Below are 19,485 nucleotides of genomic sequence, written 5' to 3'. Positions count from 1 at the left end.
CCCACTCCAACACTCAGACATCATTTACCTATAGCCAGGGTCCCACTCCAACACTCAGACATCATTTACCTATAGCCAGGGTCACACTCCAACACTCAGACATCATTTACCTATAGCCAGGGTCCCACTCCAACACTCAGACATCATTTACCTATAGCCAGGGTCCCACTACAACACTCAGACATCATTTACCTATAGCCAGGGTCCCACTCCAACACTCAGACATCATTTACCTATAGCCAGGGTCACACTCCAACACTCAGACATCATTTACCTATAGCCAGGGTCCCACTCCAACACTCAGACATCATTTACCTATAGCCAGGGTCCCACTACAACACTCAGACATCATTTACCTATAGCCAGGGTCCCACTCCAACACTCAGACATCATTTACCTATAGCCAGGGTCCCACTCCAACACTCAGACATCATTTACCTATAGCCAGGGTCACACTACAACACTCAGACATCATTTACCTATAGCCAGGGTCACACTCCAACACTCAGACATCATTTACCTATAGCCAGGGTCCCACTCCAACACTCAGACATCATTTACCTATAGCCAGGGTCCCACTACAACACTCAGACATCATTTACCTATAGCCAGGGTCACACTCCAACACTCAGACATCATTTACCTATAGCCAGGGTCACACTCCAACACTCAGACATCATTTACCTATAGCCAGGGTCCCACTCCAACACTCAGACATCATTTACCTATAGCCAGGGTCCCACTCCAACACTCAGACATCATTTACCTATAGCCAGGGTCACACTCCAACACTCAGACATCATTTACCTATAGCCAGGGTCACACTACAACACTCAGACATCATTTACCTATAGCCAGGGTCCCACTCCAACACTCAGACATCATTTACCTATAGCCAGGGTCCCACTCCAACACTCAGACATCATTTACCTATAGCCAGGGTCCCACTCCAACACTCAGACATCATTTACCTATAGCCAGGGTCCCACTCCAACACTCAGACATCATTTACCTATAGCCAGGGTCCCACTCCAACACTCAGACATCATTTACCTATAGCCAGGGTCCCACTCCAACACTCAGACATCATTTACCTATAGCCAGGGTCCCACTACAACACTCAGACATCATTTACCTATAGCCAGGGTCACACTCCAACACTCAGACATCATTTACCTATAGCCAGGGTCACACTCCAACACTCAGACATCATTTACCTATAGCCAGGGTCACACTCCAACACTCAGACATCATTTACCTATAGCCAGGGTCACACTCCAACACTCAGACATCATTTACCTATAGCCAGGGTCCCACTCCAACACTCAGACATCATTTACCTATAGCCAGGGGCACACTCCAACACTCAGACATCATTTACCTATAGCCAGGGTCACACTCCAACACTCAGACATCATTTACAAACAAGGCATGTGTTTACTGAGTCCTCCAGATCAGAGACAGTAGGGATGACCAGGGATGTTCTCTGTTTAGTGAGTCCTCCAGATCAGAGGCAGTAGTGGTGACCAGGGATGTTCTCTGTTTAGTGAGTCCTCCAGATCAGAGGCAGTAGGGATGACCAGGGATGTTCTCTGTTCAGAGGCAGTAGGGATGACCAGGGATGTTCTCTGTTTAGTGAGTCCTCCAGATCAGAGGCAGTAGGGATGACCAGGGATGTTCTCTGTTTAGTGAGTCCTCCAGATCAGAGGCAGTAGGGATGACCAGGTATGTTCTCTGTTTAGTGAGTCCTCCAGATCAGAGGCAGTAGGGATGACCAGGTATGTTCTCTGTTTAGTGAGTCCTCCAGATCAGAGGCAGTAGGGATGACCAGGGATGTTCTCTGTTTAGTGAGTCCTCCAGATCAGAGACAGTAGGGATGACCAGGTATGTTCTCTGTTTAGTGAGTCCTCCAGATCAGAGGCAGTAGGGATGACCAGGGATGTTCTCTGTTTAGTGAGTCCTCCAGATCAGAGACAGTAGGGATGACCAGGGATGTTCTCTGTTTAGTGAGTCCTCCAGATCAGAGACAGTAGGGATGACCAGGGATGTTCTCTGTTTAGTGAGTCCTCCAGATCAGAGACAGTAGGGATGACCAGGGATGTTCTCTGTTTAGTGAGTCTGCCAGATCAGAGACAGTAGGGATGACCAGGGATGTTCTCTGTTTAGTGAGTCCTCCAGATCAGAGGCAGTAGGGATGACCAGGTATGTTCTCTGTTTAGTGAGTCCTCCAGATCAGAGGCAGTAGGGATGACCAAGTATGTGCTCTGTTTAGTGAGTCCTCCAGATCAGAGGCAGTAGGGATGACCAAGTATGTTCTCTGTTTAGTGAGTCCTCCAGATCAGAGACAGTAGGGATGACCAGGGATGTTCTCTGTTTAGTGAGTCCTCCAGATCAGAGACAGTAGGGACGACCAGGGATGTGCTCTGTTTAGTGAGTCTGCCAGATCAGAGACAGTAGGGATGACCAGGGATGTTCTCTGTTTAGTGAGTCCTCCAGATCAGAGGCAGTAGGGATGACCAGGTATGTTCTCTGTTTAGTGAGTCCTCCAGATCAGAGGCAGTAGGGATGACCAAGTATGTGCTCTGTTTAGTGAGTCCTCCAGATCAGAGGCAGTAGGGATGACCAAGTATGTGCTCTGTTTAGTGAGTCCACCAGATCAGAGACAGTAGGGATGACCAAGTATGTGCTCTGTTTAGTGAGTCCACCAGATCAGAGACAGTAGGGATGACCAGGGATGTTCTCTGTTTAGTGAGTCCTCCAGATCAGAGGCAGTAGGGATGACCAGGGATGTTCTCTGTTTAGTGAGTCCACCAGATCAGAGACAGTAGGGATGACCAGGGATGTTCTCTGTTTAGTGAGTCCTCCAGATCAGAGACAGTAGGGATGACCAGGGATGTTCTCTGTTTAGTGAGTCCTCCAGATCAGAGACAGTAGGGACGACCAGGGATGTGCTCTGTTTAGTGAGTCCTCCAGATCAGAGACAGTAGGGATGACCAGGGATGTTCTCTGTTTAGTGAGTCCTCCAGATAAGAGGCAGTAGGGATGACCAGGGATGTTCTCTGTTTAGTGAGTCCTCCAGATCAGAGGCAGTAGGGATGACCAGGGATGTTCTCTGTTTAGTGAGTCCTCCAGATCAGAGACAGTAGGGATGACCAGGGATGTTCTCTGTTTAGTGAGTCCTCCAGATCAGAGGCAGTAGGGATGACCAAGGATGTTCTCTGTTTAGTGAGTCCTCCAGATCAGAGACAGTAGGGACGACCAGGGATGTGCTCTGTTTAGTGAGTCCTCCAGATCAGAGGCAGTAGGGATGACCAGGGATGTTCTCTGTTTAGTGAGTCCTCCAGATCAGAGACAGTAGGGATGACCAGGGATGTTCTCTGTTTAGTGAGTCCTCCAGATCAGAGACAGTAGGGACGACCAGGGATGTGCTCTGTTTAGTGAGTCTGCCAGATCAGAGACAGTAGGGACGACCAGGGATGTGCTCTGTTTAGTGAGTCTGCCAGATCAGAGACAGTAGGGATGACCAGGGATGTTCTCTGTTTAGTGAGTCCTCCAGATCAGAGGCAGTAGGGATGACCAGGTATGTTCTCTGTTTAGTGAGTCCTCCAGATCAGAGGCAGTAGGGATGACCAAGTATGTGCTCTGTTTAGTGAGTCCTCCAGATCAGAGGCAGTAGGGATGACCAAGTATGTGCTCTGTTTAGTGAGTCCACCAGATCAGAGACAGTAGGGATGACCAAGTATGTGCTCTGTTTAGTGAGTCCACCAGATCAGAGACAGTAGGGATGACCAGGGATGTTCTCTGTTTAGTGAGTCCTCCAGATCAGAGGCAGTAGGGATGACCAGGGATGTTCTCTGTTTAGTGAGTCCACCAGATCAGAGACAGTAGGGATGACCAGGGATGTTCTCTGTTTAGTGAGTCCTCCAGATCAGAGACAGTAGGGATGACCAGGGATGTTCTCTGTTTAGTGAGTCCTCCAGATCAGAGACAGTAGGGATGACCAGGGATGTTCTCTGTTTAGTGAGTCCTCCAGATCAGAGACAGTAGGGACGACCAGGGATGTGCTCTGTTTAGTGAGTCCTCCAGATCAGAGACAGTAGGGATGACCAGGGATGTTCTCTGTTTAGTGAGTCCTCCAGATCAGAGGCAGTAGGGATGACCAGGGATGTTCTCTGTTTAGTGAGTCCTCCAGATCAGAGACAGTAGGGATGACCAGGGATGTTCTCTGTTTAGTGAGTCCTCCAGATCAGAGACAGTAGGGATGACCAGGGATGTGCTCTGTTTAGTGAGTCCTCCAGATCAGAGGCAGTAGGGATGACCAGGGATGTTCTCTGTTTAGTGAGTCCTCCAGATCAGAGACAGTAGGGATGACCAGGGATGTTCTCTGTTTAGTGAGTCCTCCAGATCAGAGACAGTAGGGATGACCAGGGATGTTCTCTGTTTAGTGAGTCCTCCAGATCAGAGGCAGTAGGGATGACCAGGGATGTTCTCTGTTTAGTGAGTCCACCAGATCAGAGGCAGTAGGGATGACCAGGGATGTTCTCTGTTTAGTGAGTCCTCCAGATCAGAGACAGTAGGGATGACCAGGGATGTTCTCTGTTTAGTGAGTCCTCCAGATCAGAGACAGTAGGGACGACCAGGGATGTGCTCTGTTTAGTGAGTCTGCCAGATCAGAGACAGTAGGGACGACCAGGGATGTGCTCTGTTTAGTGAGTCTGCCAGATCAGAGACAGTAGGGACGACCAGGGATGTGCTCTGTTTAGTGAGTCCTCCAGATCAGAGGCAGTAGGGACGACCAGGGATGTGCTCTGTTTAGTGAGTCTGCCAGATCAGAGGCTGTAGGGATGACCAGGGATGTGCTCTTGATACGTGTGTGAATTAGACCATTTTACTGTCCTGTTAAGCATTAAAAATATAAGACTACTTTTTTGGGGGTGTCAGGGAAATTGTATTAATTAAAAAGTAAATCATTTTCTTTAGGAATGTAGTGGAGTAAAAGTACTTGTCAAAACTATAAATAGTAAAGTACAGATACCACCAAAAACTACATAAGTAGTATTTTAAAGTATTTTTAATAAAGGACTTTAAACCACTGGGGGTGATAGCTGTGGAATAGTTAAAAACATGTTACGGTTGAGGGGTTTGAAAACCCCGCATGTAGCTGCCTAACATAAATTGTGTAATTTTGATGAGTAAACACAGAAATGACTAAATGCAAAAATTGCACCTGCAAACACACAATTGTCAGTGTCACTTACGTGGTCTGTTTCTCTTCACCGACTCAACTCTTCTTCGTAACCGGCATCTTTTCGCAGGAGATGACCCATTGGATGACCCATTGGATGACCCATTGGCTTCGACGTGATCGGGCTGCAGGTGATGGAATTGTTCAATATTGCTACTGTCACCACTACAGTTTCCACTTGATTTGTAAGCGTTACAGCCGCCGATGTTAGCCTGGGAATGACACTCCCTCTGAAGTCCGTTGGCATGACAAGATCCGGACCCTTTTTTCCCGATAATTGATTTTGCTTTATCCATTGTCGCAGTTGTCTAGCTACTTCAGATATCAGACTAAATTAACTAAACTAACCGAAACGAGACAAAGAGCTGCTATCTCTATCTAGCTCGTACGATAAAATACAACCCTGCGCACCCTCCTTAATTTTTTTTTTTTTTTTAACGAAATTGCTCGAGTATAAAATATTTCTTCGCTCTTAGTACCAATAATGTGCGCCTTTTATTTAGCTGACAAAAGGTGTAAAGACCTATCCGCCTCAACACGTTTTGGCCAGGAGGAGACTGTCGGTCATTTACTTCCGACTTTTACACCCGGCCGCTACCGCAGTCTGAGTTAAAACAGCCGGTTAACGAGCTAGTTACGTCACAAGTAATGGCTCCCGAACCCGTGTGCCCTCTCCGGGGGACACAGGCTATGGTCACTGCTATTTATGATCCTTGGGCCGTCCCTGCCATTACCTTAACACATAACCTTAATGCATTACTTTAACGCACTACCTTAACGCACGACCTTTACGCATTACCTTAACGCACGACCTTAACGCATTACCTTAACCATGTCAACTGCAATGAGGGGTAGGGACGTCCCAACGATCCCAGATAGTACGGTCCCAAAGGCACCCGTTCTCGTTCTATACAGAAAATACAAACAAGCGTTCAGGTTTATAAATGCAATAAGCAGAACGGTCGTGTTATAGCGTAACCTTAGGCTTTGGATAAAATAATTATTGTTAGATTACGTAAAGTTACTTCTCTCTGGATGTAGGCTGACGTTCAGCCATGGCTGTGCCATATTTCTAGGTATGTGCTGCAGTTGTCGTCAGTGGCCGTATTGTTGAGGTGATTTATAACACACACGCCGCTAAGCAGAGGGCATGACCAGCCATGCTGTCATTAACATTTTCCTATGTGTTTGAAACGGATGCAGATGGAAAAGCTGTTTACTTCTCTGCTATGTCATGTTGTTCTTCCCCACCCGAGCTTTTCAGAGGTGATTGTGAAGCGTTTTGTTTTCACCCGTGTATCACTCAGTGGGTCAGAGTTGAAGGGTGGCTTTTGTCGATATTTTGTAGACGACATCACGAGGAAACTGTCAGCGTGTATCTTTGGGTGTTGTCGACATTACCTTGTTTTGTCCTGGCACTGAAACTATACCAACAGGTCACTGTTGTTGATGGGTGCAGAGGGTCCCTGGTTCGCGCCCGGGTATGGGCGAGGGGACGGTCTAAAAGTGTTCCTGTTTCATACATAATATTAAGGCTCCTCGGGTTCATGAGTGAAGCTGTTCCAGTCCAAAACTTCCCAATACCCTAGTTTGTGAGACGGATTCATTACTGTGTAGTTTAAATTATGTCATTTTTAAATGAGGGTTCATTTTTTTGTATTTCAGTCAGTTGTTTATTTATTTCAATTAAAGGGTGTTTGCCTTTCACGCCAGCAACCCAGGTATTGTCGCGATCCTCGCTGAACGAGCCATGTCACAATTCCAACCAAGTGGGTTCACCTTATTGGTGTGACGCGAAGGGTGTTTGCCTTTCACGCCAGAGACCCATATTTGCTTCGTTCCCTGCCCCGCGGGTTCACTACACTGGTGTCAGAAGTGGGATGGCGGCCCGGACGTGTGAGGGGGCTGAGTAGTTGACGCACGGAACATACCTACTACAGAAGGTTGGTTGCACCTTAAAATGTGGAGGACGTGCTTGTGGTAATGGCTGGAACGAATAAGTGGAATGGTATCAAATATATCAAACATATGGTTCTATGGTTTCCATGTATTTGATTCCATTCCATTTGCTTCGTTCCATACATTATTATGATCCGTCCTCCCCTCAGCAGCCTCCACTGGTACCTACCCGTTCCGGACAGTGGAGCGATCCTCGCTATATGAGGCGCGTTTACAATCCCCAGGCGCGATGCGTGTGGTGTTTGTATTTTACGCCAGCGACCCCGGTTTGCTCCCCTGCCCGCACCGTTCACTACAGCAGGGCTATGTTTAGGAATTGCATCTCTTTAAAAGCCATTTCCGATTGAGGCGACGTAGCCTAAGGCGTGAATGGGACTTTTGCGAATGTTTGAACATTTGTCTTTCAAATGACGGCCTGGGAACAGTGGGTTAACTGCTTGTTCAGGGGCAGAACGACAGATTTATTCAACAATGTACAAAATAATAAAAAACGCTGGAATGAGTAGGTGTGTCCAAACTTTTGACTGGCACTGTACATGTTAACAATTACATTCACCTTGTCAGCTCGGGGGGTTGAACTCGAAACCTTCCGGTTACTAGTCCAACGCTCTAACCACTAGGCTACGCTGCCGCCTCAATGCCTATAATCGAGGCCTCAGTCAATCTAACTGGTACAATAAGGGATCAAAAACATACAACAAAAAATGTGATAGTCTGATTGCTGTCTGCCTCATATAACAAGTGCCTAAAAGGATATTATTTTGTTCCTATTGAAATGTACATTTGTTTTAATCTATCGGTTTCACCCTATGAGAGATGTTATTCTAGTCTTGTTCATGTCTGCGATCTTTGTAGAAATGTTCACCAGTATGTACTGGTTTTTTTTGTACTATTTGCATCACAACATAAGACTCAATGAGGCATGTATGAGGAACAGTACACTGTAAAATAAATATATATGTTATTTCACAGGACTTTAGTAGGTCATTTTTAAACATGCATTTTTCAGGACATTTTCTGTAATTAATATTCACATTTTCTTTGCACTGTGATTTTACGAAACAAAATTCAGTGGTTTTACAGTAAATTATTCTATACAGTGAATATGGTGAATGGTGTAGAGTTAGTTGGCTTTCACTTGGTAAATGTAGTTTTGACGACTGTCCATACACTTGGTAAATGTAGTTTTGACGACTGTCCATACACTTGGTAAATGTAGTTTTGACGACTGTCCATACACTTGGTAAATGTAGTTTTGACGACTGTCCATACACTTGGTAAATGTAGTTTTGACGACTTTCCATACACTTGGTAAATGTAGTTTTGACGACTGTCCATACACTTGGTAAATGTAGTTTTGACGACTGTCCATACACTTGGTAAATGTAGTTTTGACGACTGTCCATACACTTGGTAAATGTAGTTTTGACGACTGTCCATACACTTGGTAAATGTAGTTTTGACGACTGTCCATACACTTGGTAAATGTAGTTTTGACGAATGTCCATACACTTGGTAAATGTAGTTTTGACGACTGTCCATACACTTGGTAAATGTAGTTTTGACGACTGTCCATAGAAACTGAGGGTTATCTGACTGGAGCATTGATACCATCTAGTGGACAGAAACAGGAAGTAGAAGAGAGAGACATTAGAACATGGGCGGGGCAAATTCCATTCCTCCAGGGCCTGTGATTGGTGTCACAGTTTTGCCCCCTTTATTGACACATCTGACTCCAATAATCACCGAATCATGACCTTCAGTTTAGAATGACATTTGACACATCAGCTGTGTTTGCCAGGGTTGTAGAAGAAAAAAAAGTGTGACCCCAAGCCGGCCACTCGAGGACTGGAGTTGCCCACCGCTGCCTTGAGAACGTGAACGGCTGTTAGAGGCATGTTCTTTATTCTTTTGGAAACAAGTAGACAATGTTGTGTTTGGTGTTTAATTTAACCTCATAACCATAACAACAATAGAATGCAACACATTACCGTTTCATAAAGACTGTTTGACAGTGTACTCTTAGCATTTCTATATTAAGGCTTTTTGTCGTTTAAAAAAGAAGGGGGAAAAAGAGAAGCACCGAGCTTTTCATGATCTATTTGAGGGGTTGAACGAATAGCATGTATTTCTGTTCCTCAGAATGTTACACAGATAATAATACAATATATTTCTCTTTATTTTTCCCATGCCAGCTTCTAGGACAAAACATACCACCACCATTCATGGAATATCACTGAACAACTATAGGACAACTATACCAGGACATCTATACCAGGACAACTATACCAGGACAACTATACCAGGACATCTATACCAGGACAACTATACCAGGACAACTATACCAGGACAACTATACCAGGACAACTACACCAGGACAACTACACCAGGACAACTATACCAGGACAACTATACCAGGACAACTATACCAGGACAACTATACCAGGACAACTATACCAGGACAACTACACCAGGACAACTACACCAGGACATCTATACCAGGACAACTATACCAGGACAACTATACCAGGACAACTACACCAGGACAACTATACCAGGACAACTATACCAGGACAACTATACCAGGACAACTATACCAGGACATCTACACCAGGACATCTACACCAGGACATCTATACCAGGACAACTATACCAGGACAACTATACCAGGACAACTATACCAGGACAACTATACCAGGACAACTACACCAGGACAACTATACCAGGACAACTATACCAGGACAACTATACCAGGACAACTATACCAGGACAACTATACCAGGACAACTATACCAGGACATCTATACCAGGACAACTATACCAGGACAACTATACCAGGACATCTATACCAGGACAACTATACCAGGACATCTACACCAGGACAACTACACCAGGACATCTATACCAGGACATCTATACCAGGACAACTATACCAGGACAACTATACCAGGACATCTATACCAGGACATCTATACCAGGACAACTATACCAGGACATATATACCAGGACATCTATACCAGGACAACTATACCAGGACAACTATACCAGGACAACTATACCAGGACATCTATACCAGGACAACTATACCAGGACATCTATACCAGGACATCTATACCAGGACATCTATACCAGGACATCTATACCAGGACAACTATACCAGGACATCTACACCAGGACAACTACACCAGGACATCTATACCAGGACATCTATACCAGGACATCTATACCAGGACAACTATACCAGGACAACTATACCAGGACATCTATACCAGGACATCTATACCAGGACAACTATACCAGGACATCTATACCAGGACATCTATACCAGGACAACTATACCAGGACAACTATACCAGGACAACTATACCAGGACAACTATACCAGGACATCTATACCAGGACAACTATACCAGGACATCTATACCAGGACATCTATACCAGGACATCTATACCAGGACAACTATACCAGGACATCTATACCAGGACATCTATACCAGGACATCTATACCAGGACATCTATACCAGGACAACTATACCAGGACATCTACACCAGGACAACTATACCAGGACAACTATACCAGGACAACTATACCAGGACATCTACACCAGGACAACTATACCAGGACAACTATACCAGGACAACTATACCAGGACAACTATACCAGGACAACTATACCAGGACAACTATACCAGGACAACTATACCAGGACATCTATACCAGGACAACTATACCAGGACAACTACACCAGGACAACTACACCAGGACAACTACACCAGGACAACTATACCAGGACAACTATACCAGGACATCTATACCAGGACAACTACACCAGGACAACTATACCAGGACATCTATACCAGGACAACTACACCAGGACAACTATACCAGGACAACTATACCAGGACAACTATACCAGGACAACTATACCAGGACAACTACACCAGGACAACTACACCAGGACAACTACACCAGGACATCTATACCAGGACAACTATACCAGGACAACTATACCAGGACAACTATACCAGGACAACTACACCAGGACAACTACACCAGGACAACTACACCAGGACAACTACACCAGGACAACTACACCAGGACAACTATACCAGGACAACTATACCAGGACAACTATACCAGGACAACTACACCAGGACAACTACACCAGGACAACTACACCAGGACAACTACACCAGGACATCTATACCAGGACATCTATACCAGGACAACTACACCAGGACAACTACACCAGGACAACTACACCAGGACAACTATACCAGGACAACTATACCAGGACAACTATACCAGGACAACTACACCAGGACATCTATACCAGGACATCTATACCAGGACAACTATACCAGGACAACTACACCAGGACAACTACACCAGGACAACTATAGGACATCTATACCAGGACAACTACACCAGCGTCATTCATGGAAAGTCGTCACAAGGACTGTGTTCTCTCGTAATTTAAGCACGTTAATCCTTAAGAGTCTATTGACGCCCCCGTGCGTAACATAATGAAGAAATCCCCATTAAAATCTTTGTTTAATTAAGCTCGAGATGTAACGTTTTTTTACCAGGGCTGCTTCTCTGCGGTGGAAAGTGGTTGAGCTTCAACTGTGTTTGTCAGAACAGGAGAGACATCCCAAAAAATCGGTCTTCTCATGAAAACGTCTGAACGGTTTGGCCTGCAAACAACACTTAACAAAAATATAAATGCAACATGCAACAATTTCTAAGATTTTACTGAGTTACAATTCATACAAGGAGATCAGTTAATTTAAATAAATTCATTAGGCCCTAATCTATGGATTTCCCATGATTGGGAATACAGATATATCATTTTTTTATTACCTTTATTTAACTAGGCAAATGAGTTAAGAACTAATTCTTATTTACAGTGACACCCTAGGAACAGTGGGTTAACTGCCTTGTTCAGGGGCAGAATAACAGTTTTTTTTTTTACCTTGTCGGCTCAGGGATTCGATTTTGTAACTTCTCGGTTATTAGTCCAACGCTCTAACCACTAGGCTACCTGCCGCCCATCTGTTGGTCACAGATACAGTACCCTAAATAAAAATGGTAGGGGCGTGGCTCAGAAAACCAGTCAGTATCTGGTGTGACCATTTGCCTCATGCATTGTGACATCACCTTCACATAGAGTTGATCAGGCTGTTGACTGTGGCCTCTGGAATGTTCCACTCATCTTTAATGGCTGTGTGAAATCGATTGGATATTGGCATTCATGTCAAGACCCTGGTGAGGATGACGAGCACGCAGATGAGCTTCCCTGAGATGGTTTCTGACAGTTTGTGCAGAAATTATTCATTTGTGCAAACCCACAGTTTCATCAGCTGTCCATGTGGCTGGTGGCTGACGATCCCGCAGGTGAAGAAGCTGGATGTGGAGGTCATGGGCTGGTGTGGTTACAGGTGGTCTGCGGTTGTGAGGCCGGTTGGACGTACTGCCAAATTCTCTAAAACAACGTTGGAGGCGGCTTATGGTAGAGGAATTAACTTTAAATTCTCTGGCAACAGCTCTGGTGAACATTCAAACAGTCAGCGAGCCAATTGCATGCTCCCTCAAAACATAAGACATCTATGGCATTGTATCCTGTGACAAAACTGCACATTTTAGAGTGGCCTTTTATTGTCCCCAGCACAAGGTGCACCTGTGTACGCTTCTTGATATGCCACACCTGTCAGGTGGATGGATTATATTGATAAAGGATAAAATGCTCACTAACAGGGATGTAAACAAACGTGTGCACAACATTTGTGATAAATAGTATTTTTGAGCGTCTGGAAAATTTCGGCGATCTTTTATTTCAGCTCATGGAACATGGGACCAGCATTTTACATGTTACGTTGTCATATTTTTGTTCGGTGTACAATTAAAAGAAAATGTTACATTTTTAATTGTAAAACTATAATATTCTACAGGACAAAATAGTATTCCAATTGCTCACATGAGAATAACATTACAATTATATACAGTACCACTGTTATGTGGGGGATATTTTCTCCCTTCAAAACTTGCCATGTGTCAACAGCTCTTTTGTTCAGTCTACTGTTCAAGCTGGTGAAACTTCCCATATCAAGGTCCTATCTAACACCAGCAGCAATGTGAAGAGGTCCAACACAATAACACTGTTAACAGCAGATATAGTGTCACTTGTCATCTTCTTTTTGGGGGTGCTCTGCTCTCTGCTCTCTGCTCTCTGCTCTCCCCAGCCAACACGGCAGGAGTGATTTACAGTGTTTTAAAATAAAATATGATTTTGGTTCGCTTGAGTGGGCCTAATCGCTAGTGTCTCCAGAAGGCTTTAAGGCTAAAGACTACAGTTGGTCAGTTAATCCTATGATGCCACATGGTGGCGCTATTGTAAAATACTGTACAAATAGTATTTTGCTCAATGGTCCATAGTGTCATTGCCAATATCCGATGATAAACTCCTTGATTCATAGTTATGTTCTTCTCAAAGAACACATTTTGAAAAATGACTCAAAATAAAGCCTCTACATATTTCCTGATCTTCGGTATTGTGAGAAATTGAGCCGATTTTAAATGATCTGATCAGATTTGGGCAAGTCAGATAGGCTTAAATGTTAGAATTTGGGTTTACAAAACTGAAAAAATAACTAAGATTCTGACCCTCTGGATAAGGATTTGGTAATCTGACCTTTCAATCGGGCTTGAATGTCATTTTTTTCTGTTTTTCAAAACTCAAAAGGTAGTGATTAGGATAGTTTTGATGCCCAAAAATCAGGATTCTATTGATGATCAAGACTAGAACGGTGGCTTCAGGGTGGATTTAGATGAACAACCAATAAATGTCACGGTAACTATGTCAAACTGCCTGCAGTATAGGTATGTGGTGAGTAGTTGGTCTGACCAATCAGAATCTCTGCTTCAAGATTGTTTTGATTGGTCAGACTGGGAAATCCTCCAGGTTGGCTCTGAAAATAGTGTATATATATAAATATGTATGTATGTATTTATATTCCAGACTCTGTCATTGCTCACTTTGATATTTCTTAGGATGTTGGGGGAATTTTTAATTTAACTAGGCAAGTCAGTTAAGAACAAATTCCTATTTACAATGACAGCCTACACCGGCCAAACCCAGACGACGCTGGGCCAATTGTGTGCCGCCCTATTGGACTCCCAATCACGGTCGGTTGTAATTCAGCCTGGAATTGAACCGGGGTCTGTAGTGCCACCTCTAGCGCTAAGATGCAGTGTCTGTAGGTCTGCTTTGTAAAACAATAAAGAGAGCGCAGCTTTCTTCTTAAAAGACAGAGGTCACATCCCACATTTTATACAGACTACAATAATGAGTCCTAAAACCATCCCCAGTCATAAAACATATCGCTGATTGGGAAACGGAGTCCAATCAAAACAGAGGCTGCCGGGTGAATATACATAATGTCGCCATAGTAACCATAGATGTCTGTGTATTGTTCGGTATTACGCCTCTGTTGGAGCTAGAAACATTAGCATTATGTTTCACCTGTGATAACATCTGCAGAATATATGTACAAGACCAATAAAATTTCATTTTGATTTTGTTATATTGATATGTTTCTAATAAATGAATCAACTGACTTCTAGGGGATATACAGAGTATTATTTGTAATTGAGGTATCTTTCTTCAGGCCTGTTCAGTAGATGGAGAGGCCTGTTCAGTAGATGGAGAGGCCTGTTCAGTAGATGGAGAGGCCTGTTCAGTAGATGGAGAGGCCTGTTCAGTAGATGGAGAGGCCTGTTCAGTAGATGGAGAGGCCTGTTCAGTAGATGGAGAGGCCTGTTCAGTAGATGGAGAGGCCTGTTCAGTAGATGGAGAGGCCTGTTCAGTAGATGGAGAGGCCTGTTCAGTAGATGGAGAGGCCTGTTCAGTAGATGGAGAGGCCTGTTCAGTAGATGGAGAGGCCTGTTCAGTAGATGGAGAGGTCTGTTCAGTAGATGGAGAGGCCTGTTCAGTAGATGGAGAGGCCTGTTCAGTAGATGGAGAGGCCTGTTCAGTAGATGGAGAGGCCTGTTCAGTAGATGGAGAGGCCTGTTCAGTAGATGGAGAGGCCTGTTCAGTAGATGGAGAGGCCTGTTCAGTAGATGGAGAGGCCTGTTCAGTGGATGGAGAGGCCTGTTCAGTAGATGGAGAGGCCTGTTCAGTAGATGGAGAGGTCTGTTCAGTAGATGGAGAGGCCTGTTCAGTAGATGGAGAGATCTGTTCAGTAGATGGAGAGGTCTGTTCAGTAGATGGAGAGGTCTGTTCAGTAGATGGAGAGATCTGTTCAGTAGATGGAGAGGTCTGTTCAGTAGATGGAGAGGCCTGTTCAGTAGATGGAGAGGCCTGTTCAGTAGATGGAGAGGCCTATTCAGTAGATGGAGAGGCCTGTTCAGATGGAGAGGCCTGTTCAGTAGATGGAGAGGCCTGTTCAGTAGATGGAGAGGTCTGTTCAGTAGATGGAGAGGTCTGTTCAGTAGATGGAGAGGCCTGTTCAGTAGATGGAGAGGCCTGTTCAGTAGATGGAGAGGCCTGTTCAGTAGATGGAGAGGCCTGTTCAGTAGATGGAGAGGCCTGTTCAGTAGATGGAGAGGCCTGTTCAGTAGATGGAGAGGCCTGTTCAGTAGATGGAGAGGTCTGTTCAGTAGATGGAGAGGCCTGTTCAGTAGATGGAGAGGCCTGTTCAGTAGATGGAGAGGTCTGTTCAGTAGATGGAGAGGCCTGTTCAGTAGATGGAGAGGTCTGTTCAGTAGATGGAGAGGCCTGTTCAGTAGATGGAGAGGCCTGTTCAGTAGATGGAGAGGCCTGTTCAGTAGATGGAGAGGCCTGTTCAGTAGATGGAGAGGCCTGTTCAGTAGATGGAGAGGCCTGTTCAGTAGATGGAGAGGCCTGTTCAGTAGATGGAGAGGCCTGTTCAGTAGATGGAGAGGTAGATGGAGAGGTCTGTTCAGTAGATGGAGAGGCCTGTTCAGTAGATGGAGAGATCTGTTCAGTAGATGGAGAGGTCTGTTCAGTAGATGGAGAGGCCTGTTCAGTAGATGGAGAGATCTGTTCAGTAGATGGAGAGGTCTGTTCAGTAGATGGAGAGGCCTGTTCAGTAGATGGAGAGGCCTGTTCAGTAGATGGAGAGGCCTGTTCAGTAGATGGAGAGGCCTGTTCAGTAGATGGAGAGGCCTGTTCAGTAGATGGAGAGGCCTGTTCAGTAGATGGAGAGGCCTGTTCAGTAGATGGAGAGGCCTGTTCAGTAGATGGAGAGGCCTGTTCAGTAGATGGAGAGGCCTGTTCAGTAGATGGAGAGGCCTGTTCAGTAGATGGAGAGGCCTGTTCAGTAGATGGAGAGGCCTGTTCAGTAGATGGAGAGGCCTGTTCAGTAGATGGAGAGATGCCTGTTCAGTAGATGGAGAGGTCTGTTCAGTAGATGGAGAGGTCTGTTCAGTAGATGGAGAGGTCTGTTCAGTAGATGGAGAGGCCTGTTCAGTAGATGGAGAGGCCTGTTCAGTAGATGGAGAGGTCTGTTCAGTAGATGGAGAGGCCTGTTCAGTAGATGGAGAGGCCTGTTCAGTAGATGGAGAGGCCTGTTCAGTAGATGGAGAGGCCTGTTCAGTAGATGGAGAGGCCTGTTCAGTAGATGGAGAGGTCTGTTCAGTAGATGGAGAGGCCTGTTCAGTAGATGGAGAGGCCTGTTCAGTAGATGGAGAGGCCTGTTCAGTAGATGGAGAGGTCTGTTCAGTAGATGGAGAGGCCTGTTCAGTAGATGGAGAGGCCTGTTCAGTAGATGGAGAGGCCTGTTCAGTAGATGGAGAGGTCTGTTCAGTAGATGGAGAGGCCTGTTCAGTAGATGGAGAGGCCTGTTCAGTAGATGGAGAGGTCTGTTCAGTAGATGGAGAGGCCTGTTCAGTAGATGGAGAGGCCTGTTCAGTAGATGGAGAGGTCTGTTCAGTAGATGGAGAGGTCTGTTCAGTAGATGGAGAGGTCTGTTCAGTAGATGGAGAGGCCTGTTCAGTAGATGGAGAGGTCTGTTCAGTAGATAGATGGAGAGGCCTGTTCAGTAGATGGAGAGGCCTGTTCAGTAGATGGAGATGGAGAGGCCTGTTCAGTAGATGGAGAGGCCTGTTCAGTAGATGGAGAGGCCTGTTCAGTGGGATGTTCAGTAGATGGAGAGGTCTGTTCAGTAGATGGAGAGGTCTGTTCAGTAGATGGAGAGGTCTGTTCAGTAGATGGAGAGGCCTGTTCAGTAGATGGAGAGGTCTGTTCAGTAGATGGAGAGGTCTGTTCAGTAGATGGAGAGGAGAGGTCTGTTCAGTAGATGGAGAGGTCTGTTCAGTAGATGGAGAGGCCTGTTCAGTAGATGGAGAGGCCTGTTCAGTAGATGGAGAGGCCTGTTCAGTAGATGGAGAGGCCTGTTCAGTAGATGGAGAGGCCTGTTCAGTAGATGGAGAGGCCTGTTCAGTAGATGGAGAGGTCTGTTCAGTAGATGGAGAGGTCTGTTCAGTAGATGGAGAGGCCTGTTCAGTAGATGGAGAGGTCTGTTCAGTAGATGGAGAGGCCTGTTCAGTAGATGGAGAGGTCTGTTCAGTAGATGGAGAGGCCTGTTCAGTAGATGGAGAGGCCTGTTCAGTAGATGGAGAGGCCTGTTCAGTAGATGGAGAGGCCTGTTCAGTAGATGGAGAGGCCTGTTCAGTAGATGGAGAGGCCTGTTCAGTGGATGGAGAGGCCTGTTCAGTAGATGGAGAGGTCTGTTCAGTAGATGGAGAGGTCTGTGGAGAGGCCTGTTCAGTAGATGGAGAGGTCTGTTCAGTAGATGGAGAGGTCTGTTCAGTAGATGGAGAGGTCTGTTCAGTAGATGGAGAGGTCTGTTCAGTAGATGGAGAGGTCTGTTCAGTAGATGGAGAGGTCTGTTCAGTAGATGGAGAGGCCTGTTCAGTAGATGGAGAGGTCTGTTCAGTAGATGGAGAGGCCTGTTCAGTAGATGGAGAGGCCTGTTCAGTAGATGGAGAGGCCTGTTCAGTAGATGGAGAGGCCTGTTCAGTAGATGGAGAGGCCTGTTCAGTAGATGGAGAGGCCTGTTCAGTGGATGGAGAGGCCTGTTCAGTAGATGGAGAGGCCTGTTCAGTAGATGGAGAGGTCTGTTCAGTAGATGGAGAGGCCTGTTCAGTAGATGGAGAGATCTGTTCAGTAGATGGAGAGGTCTGTTCAGTAGATGGAGAGTTCTGTTCAGTAGATGGAGAGATCTGTTCAGTAGATGGAGAGGTCTGTTCAGTAGATGGAGAGGCCTGTTCAGTAGATGGAGAGGCCTGTTCAGTAGATGGAGAGGCCTGTTCAGTAGATGGAGAGGCCTATTCAGTAGATGGAGAGGCCTGTTCAGTAGATGGAGAGGCCTGTTCAGTAGATGGAGAGGCCTGTTCAGTAGATGGAGAGGTCTGTTCAGTAGATGGAGAGGCCTGTTCAGTAGGATGTTCAGTAGATGGAGAGGCCTGTTCAGTAGATGGAGAGGCCTGTTCAGTAGATGGAGAGGCCTGTTCAGTAGATGGAGAGGCCTGTTCAGTAGATGGAGAGGCCTGTTCAGTAGATGGAGAGGCCTGTTCAGTAGATGGAGAGGTCTGTTCAGTAGATGGAGAGGCCTGTTCAGTAGATGGAGAGGCCTGTTCAGTAGATGGAGAGGTCTGTTCAGTAGATGGAGAGGCCTGTTCAGTAGATGGAGAGGTCTGTTCAGTAGATGGAGAGGCCTGTTCAGTAGATGGAGAGGCCTGTTCAGTAGATGGAGAGGCCTGTTCAGTAGATGGAGAGGCCTGTTCAGTAGATGGAGAGGCCTGTTCAGTAGATGGAGAGGCCTGTTCAGTAGGATGGAGAGGCCTGTTCAGTAGATGGAGAGGCCTGTTCAGTAGATGGAGGTCTGTTCAGTAGATGGAGAGGCCTGTTCAGTAGATGGAGAGGTCTGTTCAGTAGATGGAGGTCTGTTCAGTAGATCTGTTCAGTAGATGGAGAGGCCTGTTCAGTAGATGGAGAGGTCTGTTCAGTAGATGGAGAGGATCCTGTTCAGTAGATGGAGAGGCCTGTTCAGTAGATGGAGAGGCCTGTTCAGTAGATGGAGAGGCCTGTTCAGTAAATGGAGAGGCCTGTTCAGTAGATGGAGAGGCCTGTTCAGTAGATGGAGAGGCCTGTTCAGTAGATGGAGAGGCCTGTTCAGTAGATGGAGAGGCCTGTTCAGTAGATGGAGAGGCCTGTTCAGTAGATGGAGAGGCCTGTTCAGTAGATGGAGAGGTCT

At 45.8% G+C, this 19,485-nt stretch overlaps 1 protein-coding gene across 1 annotated transcript in view; it reads right to left on the bottom strand.

Annotated features, from left to right (window-relative positions):
* Positions 1–7,163, bottom strand: part of LOC118402694 (pantothenate kinase 3-like) — a 40,971-nt gene extending 33,808 nt beyond the window's left edge. The window contains exon 1 of the mRNA XM_052477550.1: positions 5,259–7,163. Coding sequence (XP_052333510.1) covers positions 5,259–5,541 — 283 coding nt within the window. The 5' untranslated portion in view covers positions 5,542–7,163. The remainder of the gene's footprint in view (positions 1–5,258) is intronic.
* Positions 7,164–19,485: the final 12,322 nt, after the last annotated feature.

The sequence above is a fragment of the Oncorhynchus keta genome, chromosome 24 (assembly GCF_023373465.1).
Source record: "Oncorhynchus keta strain PuntledgeMale-10-30-2019 chromosome 24, Oket_V2, whole genome shotgun sequence".
NCBI lineage: Eukaryota > Metazoa > Chordata > Actinopteri > Salmoniformes > Salmonidae > Oncorhynchus > Oncorhynchus keta.
The sequence above is the reverse complement of the archived record's forward strand: the minus strand, read 5'-3'. Positions and strand labels throughout refer to the sequence as shown.